Source organism: Castanea sativa, chromosome 10 (assembly GCF_040712315.1).
Source record: "Castanea sativa cultivar Marrone di Chiusa Pesio chromosome 10, ASM4071231v1".
NCBI classification, from domain to species: domain Eukaryota; kingdom Viridiplantae; phylum Streptophyta; class Magnoliopsida; order Fagales; family Fagaceae; genus Castanea; species Castanea sativa.
This window is the reverse complement of record NC_134022.1, coordinates 23,750,601-23,761,310: the sequence shown is the minus strand read 5'-3', so window position 1 is coordinate 23,761,310 and position 10,710 is coordinate 23,750,601. Positions and strand designations below refer to the sequence as shown.

Genomic DNA, 10,710 nt, shown 5'->3' with positions numbered 1-10,710 from the left:
TCTGACTATTACGCTCCCTCCAACTCTTAATTATTATTTCAAATGAAAAATTAGAAAAATTATGCGAGAGCAAATTTCCCAGGACACTGCTCAGAGATGTGATAGCATAAGTTTAGACACAAGCAGAGAGCTCCACCAAATTTGTTACGGTTTGGTGATGGGCATCATTTATGTGCTTTTTCCCAATGATTTTAACACAACCAAAAATTCAAGGAACTGGGGAAAATGTGATAAATGTTAACATGAAAAGTAACAGCAATCCATGTGCAAGTGACATGAATGAGGAAACAAAATCCAAAAGAAGACCCTGTTACAAAGCCAAACAGAACATATCTTACACGATACAACGTAAGGGATCAAAAATTTAAAGTTACTGAAGAATGATTCACATCTCAAGCAGAAAGCCCAAAGTATACTGACAAAAACCAAGAGAAAAACGATTTACTATAAATACTACCCAAAAGAGGGGAAGAATTCAGCTGAAAACACCACTAACGATAGTACATGAGCTGTTGGCCAGACGAATTGTTAGGATATCCATCATAAATGGTTTGGGATCCCCCAGAGCTCAATCCCATGGATCCAGCAGCCAGCCCATGCTGTCCAGTCATCTGCACGAGAGCTTGACCTGAGAGGCCAGACGCAGCAGCCTGACTTAAAGCAAGTTGGCGCTGATAAGCCAACAACTCAGCTGGAGAATAGCCTTGGTTCATACTAGCAGTTGGAAGTATCTGATATGGTTGAGTTGGAAGAGGTAATGGATTTGAAGCTGTCCCAGGAGGAGTTGGCTTGCTACCCCACGAGCACTACACACATGCATCCAAAATGTAAATATTTTCTTCAAGCAGGTAAAAATGCTGGTTGTAATTTCCACTACAGCCATTAATCATGTAACACAGTACTGCTTGTGTTTCTCATAATGTTGCCATGGGACCTCGTAGGTCCTCTTCTGAAACTAATCACAGATAATAGCAATCTGCAACTTATTCTTCTAAACTGCCTAGAGGCCACAGATAAATGTTTTCCTAACAGCAAGCCAGGCAAACAAATATTCAGTTCTCAGTTTGTTCTCATTTTCTTTTTTTCTTTTTCTTTTTCCTTTTACCCTATTTGGCAAGACTGAGCCAGTGAGGTCCCCACTTCCATGTAGACGACAATGCACAACATAATTGCTAAAACCAAAATCAGGAATAAAGATTAAAAAACAATCTGGAGCGCCTCAAGGTTGTTGTTTACTTCCAAATATAAGTAACAACCAGCAAGTTCCATTTATACTATTTCTAGTAGGAATTCGTAGCTTCTCCTGTCCACTTGATTGCCTTACTATAATATTTTATTGTGTTCCACATTTTTCCAGTCTTGTTGACCAAAATAATTTATTCATAAAGAAATTTTCTTTGATTACATTATAATCATTCAAGTTGATGCACTTGTAGGCATTACATAATCTATGTTTAAGATGAGCTCATAAAATATACACAATTTTTTGGGGGTGTCTGAAAATCTGTGCATATAGGAAACTGGTTTGGTAGGAAGTAGTCATGCATCCATGCCCCCATTGCAAAGGGTTTTTTTTTCTTTTTTTTATGGTTAGGTTACACACATCCAAAGGGTCTTGAACCCAAGACCTGATTCACATCCTCTATACAATGTGTCATTGTATAAATTCTACCAACATTACCATTCTCATACCACCACCATTGTTCCATCATTACGCCACTGCACCACCACCATCCACTGCTAGCACCACCACTACCACCACTGCCAACACCACCACTACAACCACCGCCAACACCAAAATCATGGCGCACCATACCATCACCAAGTTATTGCCACCACTATTACCACCATCATTTTAAGTATCATAATACTCGAATTTCTTAATTTTAAATATATATCCCATGATTCCCATTGATTTATATTCCATAATCTTAAAAATTCAAAAAAAAAAAAAAAAATTTCATCCAAACACAACCTTAGAATATGTTATTATTATGCTCAAATTGGAATGACGCAAAGTGACTGTCAAATGAAACAACCTCCCAGTAAAGGTTTTCTTACCTTTAAGGGTTTGCCACGAATTATCCTCCCATTAGCCATTTGAATGGCCGAGGCTGCTTCTTCATGAGTGTTGTATCTAACAAATCCAAATCCTTTATCCCTCTGGACACGCACCTCCTCTATAACCCCAGCTCCAAGAGCATGAAACTGACAATGGAGTTCAGCTTGAGTTACCTAAACACAAACACCAGAATTTCAGGGAGGAAGTACAAACTTAAAAAACAAATCTTGAAACTGAACTATTAGTTTAAGCCATGGGACCTTAATTGCAATTTAAAATTTAGGAAATGGGAAAATAAACTGACAAACTAACCAAAAAGACATGGAGTTTGATACCAGAAAATAATTCAAGATGACCAAGAAAACTAAAGAGAAGCAAAGAAAGAGTTTTTGCAATGAATCAAGACATCAAGAAAGAGTTTGAGGGACCTCATGATATGGAGAGCAAATGAGTTAAGCTGTTCATGAAGACAATGGGCTTGAAGGTGCAACATGCTCATTCAGACTTGTTTATTTTATTTTAATAGCAAAATCCAAAATAAAATAAAATAAATAAGGCCAAGCTCTAAACTTGTTTGGAATACTATGATAGGTACACTAACTAGGAAAGTGCTTTTGCATGGCCCCTCTAACAATGGCGTAGGGATGGAGAAAACTGGAACATAGGCCAGGTGGTGGTTGGGGAAGATGGAAAAATGCAGCATGAATTCGGGGCAGGTATGGGTTTAATACCTCCCTGCCTCAGTTACAGAATTCTCTAGCATAGTTAAGTAATTTCTAAAAAATGCAGCAATTCCCTAGCATAGTTAAGTAATTTCTAAAAAAATTAATATACGTAGATATCTTATTAATTCCTTTGAAGATGTACCCTACTGCACCATTCCTCTCATATTCCAGGGTTCTTTTTCTCTTGCCTGCTTTCTTTCTTAGGATATTTAGCTAAAAGATTAGATTGCAATATCAATGAGAAATTTGATAACAAAGGATTTCTTAATTCTGAAGTAACAGAGTTTCAGTGTTATACACCTTATGATCTCTTGATCCCCTTTTTTAATAAGTTTATGATCTCTTGATCCATACTTCCCTGGAAACCTTTCTAATTTTTCTTCTCTTTTAAATTTTTAGACTTCCTTTTAATAAATAATCTTTTTACCTTCTCCTGGTTCCAAACACACTGCTTGGACTTTGTATGCAAAAATGCAGAGATAGAATCAGTTATTTGCTGAGATATGAATCAGTTTGAGGTTGGTGTTGGTAATAGAATTAAATTTTGGCATCATGTGTGGTGTGTAGGTTGTACTCTCTCGGAGGCTTTTCCGGAACTCTATAGCATTAGTTGTAATAAGGGGTCTTCTATTGAGGATGTTATGCACTTTCCTAACCAAAGGCTTCACTGGGATCTTCAATTTTCTAGGGATGTCCAAGATTGGGAATTGGAACATTTATACACTTCTTTGGATATTCTATGCCTCTTAATGGTGAGGAACAGGAAAAAATTTGTTGGAAACCGGCAAGGAGTAAGAGTTTTAAAGTGTGTGAGTACTACTTCTCCCTTTCCTCAACTCTTGCCACTCTTTTCCATTGGAAACCTGTGTGGCATTCAAAGATCCCTCCTATGGTTGCTTTCTTTTCATGGACTACCGGCTTAGGTAAGATTTTGACTCTTGACAACTTATGGTATAAGAGTGTCGCAGTTGTAGATTGGTGCTATATATGTAAAAAGAGTGGAGAATCGGTGAATTATCTTCTTCTTCATTGGCCTATTGCTTCTAATTTATGGTTTAGGTATGGGCTCTTTTTGGTCTTCTATGGGTTATGCCGTAAAGCATTACTAATTTATTTTCGAGCAGGCAAGGTTCCTTCGGTAGACATCAAAGCATAGATTTGTGGAGGGCTGTACCACATTGTGTCTTATGGTGTGTATTTGGCAAGAACGGAACTCAAGATGTTTTGAGGGGAAGGAATGGTCTATTCCGGAAATTAAATCTCTCCTTATCCACACCTTGCTGGATTGGAGTTCAGTTTTTAATCCTTTTCCATGTTCTAATTTTTTTTTAAATGCTCGATCTTCATAATTTAAGAGTTTGATGTACTGCTACCCATGTACAGCTCTGGTGTATCTGCATTTTTTATTAATACAATTCTGTTATTTATCAACAAAAAAAAAAAAAAGTTATTCACTGAAAAAATTTAGAGAAAATGGGTTGGGGGTAAATGGTGATGGAGCTGTCAAATTTTAGGTGGAGCAGAGACAGGGAAGAAAGTTCGCCCAGACACAAGTACAGAACAGTATTGGAAGGGGTCTCACATGGGTGGCACAGGAATGGGAAAAGAGAAATTGGCCCCACCCCATTCTATTCCCTTTTAACCCTGGTACTTAACCTAATCTTACTAAAATAATTAAAAATTTCTCAAATTTCAAAACTATTTCCAGTGTACAAAGACAACAAGTCTTTCCTGCATTAATGTGCTATGTGCAAGAATTAAGAAAATTCCATGCATTTCTTATTACCTCATGGGAAAGGTTGCCAACATAGACAGTAGTGTATGCTGGATTGTTTTCAGGAGCCTCCTCATTGATATTCTCCTGGCTTCCATCTACGAAACAAATAAAACAGAAGAAAATAGCTGTCAAAATCCAGATATTCCAAGCCAATTCTAGCCTAGCATATCATAAATTAGAGCACATACTTTGGGATACGGCAGGTAATAAGTCAAATTTAAAGAGGCCACATAATATATGACCTTAGCTCTTCTGACACAACCTGACATCAGTTCTTATACTTACTCCTAAAGTTCTCATGAGCCTATGGAGCTAAGAAATTTCCTAAGACACGTCAAGGAGAAAAGGAGACTTCTTACTCCATAGCCCTTTATTTTACTCGTCATTGCATGCCAATGGTCCTTGGACCAAATGCCTCCTCCCCCACTACCTGCCACCCCAGATTTTTCTTTTTAGGGGGAAGAGAGAAGAGGGGAAGAGAAGGGGGAGGGGGGGATTCAATCCCATGTGAGTGCATGTGCTGTATACTAACCTATCATATATGTAGGTCTATGTATGTATTGTGTATCCCTATCCTTCAACAGCTCAATATAAATTGTCAAGGCTTAATGTATTGCACTTAATGACACCTTAAAGCATCTTAATTATTAAATGTGAATGCACACCCTAACAAATCCTAACTCAAAGCTTCTGTTTTGAGTCTGCTAGGCATATCACTTTCCAGTATATCAATGACCATTAGCTATTTTGTGTTTTCCACAAATATTAACAAAATACACCTCATTAAAACAGCTGGTCACCCAACTAATAGAGTAACCAGATTGGCGACTAGCTGGGACAAAGTTCTATATCACCCAAGCCATTTTAACTTTTGGTGAGTGGTTATACTTCAAGCAAATGGGCACACTTGTCAATTTTCTGTAAAGCTAATCATAGTCAGATTACTGATATAGCCTGGCTTTAGGCTATCAAGTGTGAGATTATGTTGTGCTGTATGCTGCGATTCCATATTACATGCATAAGCATATTCCAGGGAATGTGGTGACCAGAAACTTGGTCAACATAGTCCCTAAAAAGGCACTGCCCTGATTTTCCAGGACTCTACATAGTGGACAGAATCAAGTAGAAGGTTTCATGCTACCTGAAGACCCATTTGTAAGTACAACTGCATTTTGATTCTCATTGATTTGCCTGTTGTCTTCATTAGAAGTAGCACCTTTGGTCGCCCAGTTGCATCTTATTTGCCTATTTCCAAGCCATTTACCTACATGATGGTGGGAAAAACAGATCAGCTCCAGGAAGGATAGAAAACTAGACTGTTCACAAAAAGATTATTTTTAATATAAAAAAATTAAAAAAAAAAAAAGGCAATAGAGGTGAACAATCTGCCTAACCAGTCAAGTCATTGATGGCACTCTGTGCTTCCTGCAAAAAAAAATTCCATAAGGCATATTATAAGTTTGTTGGCTGGGCATATTGTTAACATAATGTTCTCAATGCTCTCAATACAAAACAATATTGTAACGTTTGTGCCCAAAAATCGAGGTGGGCTACTTTGGCTCTTTTTTTTTTAATTTATAAGTAAGAATAAATTTGGCTCAATTTCATTTGGAAAAACATATCCAACAGTCTAACTGTTCTTTGATGAAACACTATTTTTCTTCATGGATCTCCATCTTAAAGTGGGTAAAGAATTTATACAGCCATTATTTTGTACTGTATGCTACAAAACAGTATTTTTAAAGATATACCTGCTGATTACGGAAAGCAACAAATCCATATCCTTTTGAGCGGCCAGTTTTGTGATCCCACATGACCCTTGCATCACTATAAATGAGAAAGCAAAAGGATCATAAACCAAATATCTTAACAGACACCACATGTATCAGAGTGGTCCAAAACATGCACAAGGGGGGCACAAGATTTAAGCAACTATATAACAACACTTGTATATTCCCCCATAAACTTTTTGTCTTGGACATGTTGCCAGTAACAAATATATGGTAGTCATCAGAAAATCTAGGGCTTGCAACCCTTGTCTGGTACCTACTCATGACAAAATAGTATAAAAGGAAATATTCAAGGGAATGAAGAACTCACGAACAACTAGGATATACTGAGAAGCACGCAAATAACGTTGCATCAGTAACCTCTGGACTCAAATCACCAACAAATATATTGAAGTGTCCTGATGATTTTTAAAGTGCATAAAAGAGAAAAACATATGAATGTTAATAAAAGGCACTCAACAAGCAACAAAATCAATCAGCAGGATGAAGAAGAATGAAAGCCTAAAGTAACCTGATGTATCCTCTCTCTGGTTATTGGTATATGCCCAATTCACCTTAAGTGCCTGACCATAACTGAAATTGTAATATAACAAAAAGGAATAGCCATTAAAACCAAAAGACCATAAGTAAAATAAAAAAGGAATAAGACATTTAATGAAAGTTAAAGCATCACAATATATGTGGAACTGCCAAAAATGAGGAAATACTGCTGATTTGAGAACTAAAACGACTAATTGGAAAGAGGAGCATTAATGGCAAAGTCCATTTATACTTGTATGAGCAGTTAATAACATAATTTTTTAATTTCCAAATGATGAGAAATCTATCAATAGATTCTTTACATATACATATATATAAAGTAGATCCCTTCCATCATGTTCAATGCCTAACAGAATACCAAGATTAAATTTTACAAAGAAGGAAAATGACCACAGTTGATGTATGATAAGTGAATGCTTACAGTTGGCGCCCATGCAAATTCATTATTGCAAGGGCTGCAGATGTCCGGTCATGGTAGTCCACGAAACCATATGATGACTGCAACAATGATGAATCAAGCCATCAAAGCAAATCCAATAAAGGGAAAGTAAGGCACAGACAATGAATAATTTCAGCAAATAAAGAAATGCTTTTATTCAGGTGTAGGTCATATTAAAAAATGAGTTGCCTTCTATATTTCTACAAATACATTAGACCCAGTTAGATGCTAGTAATGACAAGAATAAAATATCAGAGCCATTTATTTGCTAGTCATGACAAGAAGGAACATATATCGTGATTATGGCAACTTCACACAAGATGGTGAAGAGTTAAAAGTTCATGAAAAAGGCCACATGATAAAAACCTCTAGGTTCAAACAGCTATTCGATAAAATAAGAACTCATGTCATCCCATGGAGTTTGACTCAAGTTAAGGGAAACCGATTTATTTCTTATGTCATCCCACACAAGTTGGTTTACAGTAACAAACTTCCTATAGTGGTGGCTCATTTTATCTGGGATGCACTGCTTTTTTTAATTGGTAATTACTCATGCATCCAGTGCATGTTGAACCTATGACTTCACCCTCCACCTTATTCTTTCAAAGAGAAGAAGATCCATTTGAGCTAGAGGTCAATGGCTTTATTTAAAATGCACTATTGGTGAAATTGATTATGATTCACTGTTTCAACCCTAGAAATGAACAGCAACAACTTCAGGAACCATACAGATAGCAGGACCTGAAGGTGTTCCCCACCTTCTAATCCATCGCACCCCTCACTCTCAGCTTTAAGCACAAATATTTCCAGGTTAACATGTCCTCATCTTCAGCTGAAACGCTAGTAAATCACCACAATAAGAAGAGGAACAGAAGCTAAGTGAGAAATTTTCCTACCCTCCACATCATGAGAATTTTCTATAGAAAACGAATAGTTATATATAACAGGAAGTTTTAAATGGCTGAAGCATACAGTTGCCAAAAGATTGCATCACCAACTTAAATTTTGCACTTATTGCTTAGTATGTCACCTTAGCAAGGTCTTGATGTCTTTACTAAATTGAAAATCATGGATTTAGAGTACCATGTAAAAAAATATATGAATTTTCACTCAAAAAATGTTTAAATATTTATAAAGAACTAAAGAAATTAAGAACATCAGTGGATGTTCCAACAAAGCTAGTACAATGACAAAACAAAGATCAAGTAATGATGCAACAAATACTTGAGTACTAAATCAAACCTTATCCTTTCTGATGAGCTTGCATCCTGCAAGAGGCCCAGCAGTCTGGAAAACTTCACCAAGAAGCTTCTCGGTGACATTTACATGAATATTTCCTACATAGCTGACATCATCAAGCTAGTTAGATTGGCAATCATGTAAAAAAAAATACAGCAATACAACATCTTAGGTAAAGTAGTACACGTCACGCTTATGCTATAACACTTTTGATTTCTTAAAAAGCAATGTGATAAAAAAGGAATACCAGCTAACAAACAAATCGTTCCTTCTACATTTACAATTTCTCATTAATTTGATGTTATAAAAGTCCCATTAGGTGGAAAGTGCTTACAGAACCTAAAAACACAAGATGTCCTCAGGCTAAAAGATACATAGGCGATTTTTATTAATTATTGGTAAGTTGACACATACACCAAGTGGATCTTGAACCCACGACCTCACCCTCCAAGCACGTGCAAGGGCCTCAAGTGCCAATTGAGCCAAAGATCATTGGCAAAGAGAGGAGAAAATTTTAAAATGAAAAGAAAAAGAACGGTTACATAGCACTCACACACTGCGGCATGTAGACGAGTCAAAGCCAGGAGGCAGATTCCCACTTGGGATAGGCTCCATCTGCAAAACATAAAAATAAGAGGACAAATGAAAAAAAAATCCTAGCAACTACAAGCTAACATCCTAGATAAAATCAAACAAAGAAACCTAAGAAAATAAAACAAAAAACCTAACTATACACACACTAATAATTGCTACTTTCATTAATACAAACTAAAAAAATAACACAAAATACATATAGAAGCAAAGTGTGACACATATCCAACTATTGGGAAATTGCTTGAGAAGGCAAAAGGGAGAATAACTTGGGCTACAATTCTGCCAATTAAGCATAAGGGGAAAAAATAAAAAGACAAAGAAGGTTAGACACCACATTAGTTTCAAGTAGCAAAAATCGCATCCTCATTCAAATAGTTGAAATCTGATGAATATGAAAAATAAAAATTTGAATTCACGCTACGTATTTACATGTAAAGTGTTGCAAAATCAAACAAAATCCATAGGTCTCTACAACTACATATGGTACAAACAACCTTTTAGACATAACATGGGGCAACCCCACCATTCCAAGTCATTATAAATTAAACTACAATAAATTGATTTTTTCCATTCTTAAAAAAAAATAAAATAAAAAATAAAAGCACAATTGTTTACCCATAAGAAATGGCTCATTAATTACGCGCGAAATTTAAGGCCGTACCCAGTACACAAAACTACAACGAGTTATTGTAACATTGAATTGAATTGGAAATAAAAATAAAAATGATACACACACACACACATATATATATATATATATATAAAAATATACCTGAGACATGGCAGCAGCGAGGACACCAGGGTGGTACATGTGAGGCTGTTGAAGAAGGGCTTGTTGCATTAGGGCTTCTTGTTGTTGTTGTTGTTGTTGTTGTTGTTGCTGCTGAAGTTTCAGCCTTTGTTGCATATTCTATTCTATACTCTCTCTCTCTCTCTCTCTCTCTCTCTCTCTCTCTCTGTGATTTTCTTCCTGTGTATTTTGGGGGAAAGAAATGGTTTATAGATAGATCACGATTTGGCAAAAAGGTGGTGGTGGTAGTTGATAAAAATCTGTTCGGTTCCTAAGAAAACGCAGGAAAGTATTGGATGGAAAAGTTTTAGGATTCGTTGGAAAAGATTTTAAAATAAATGTCTGAAAATTGAGAACGATTGGACAAAATAAATGAAATTAAGACAACCTGGGATCAGAATTTGGATTTCTCTTTAATTTAACGTGCGGGTTTGTTTGTTTCAAGGTTCAAGTGTGCCACCTCTCGGTTCGGGTAGTTTTGAAGGTGTGCATATGGGTTGTTCGGGTTTGGATCCACTTAACTAATAAATGAATTTGGTGGGCTTTAATTTTTTTTTTTTTTAAATTGTTAAAGAAATTGTTCCAAATGGTATAGAACACGTTAAAAGAAAGGCACATGTTTACACCCTAATATGTCCGATGAAATTTATGTACTAGACACAAACTCTTCTCAATTTTATAGACCATTAATTTAGCTGATATACGCAAAAGCTACTCTCACGAGTCACAACGCTCTTGGCTATGATATTTGTTA

The 10,710-nt window shown here is 36.3% G+C and overlaps 1 protein-coding gene across 1 annotated transcript; it reads right to left on the bottom strand.

The window, feature by feature from the left end:
• Positions 1-207: 207 nt before the first annotated feature.
• LOC142613292 (oligouridylate-binding protein 1-like) lies at positions 208-10,446 on the bottom strand. The gene is made up of 12 exons (XM_075785580.1): positions 9,939-10,446; positions 9,126-9,187; positions 8,576-8,678; positions 7,316-7,392; positions 6,866-6,927; positions 6,665-6,752; positions 6,316-6,391; positions 5,959-5,989; positions 5,706-5,828; positions 4,574-4,659; positions 2,062-2,235; positions 208-806 (listed from the first exon to the last, which is right to left on the bottom strand). The coding sequence occupies exons 1-12, from the start codon at positions 10,071-10,073 to the stop codon at positions 492-494; spliced, it is 1,332 nt and encodes a 443-aa protein (XP_075641695.1). The 5' UTR covers positions 10,074-10,446; the 3' UTR covers positions 208-491.
• Between the last annotated feature and the right edge of the window lie 264 nt (positions 10,447-10,710).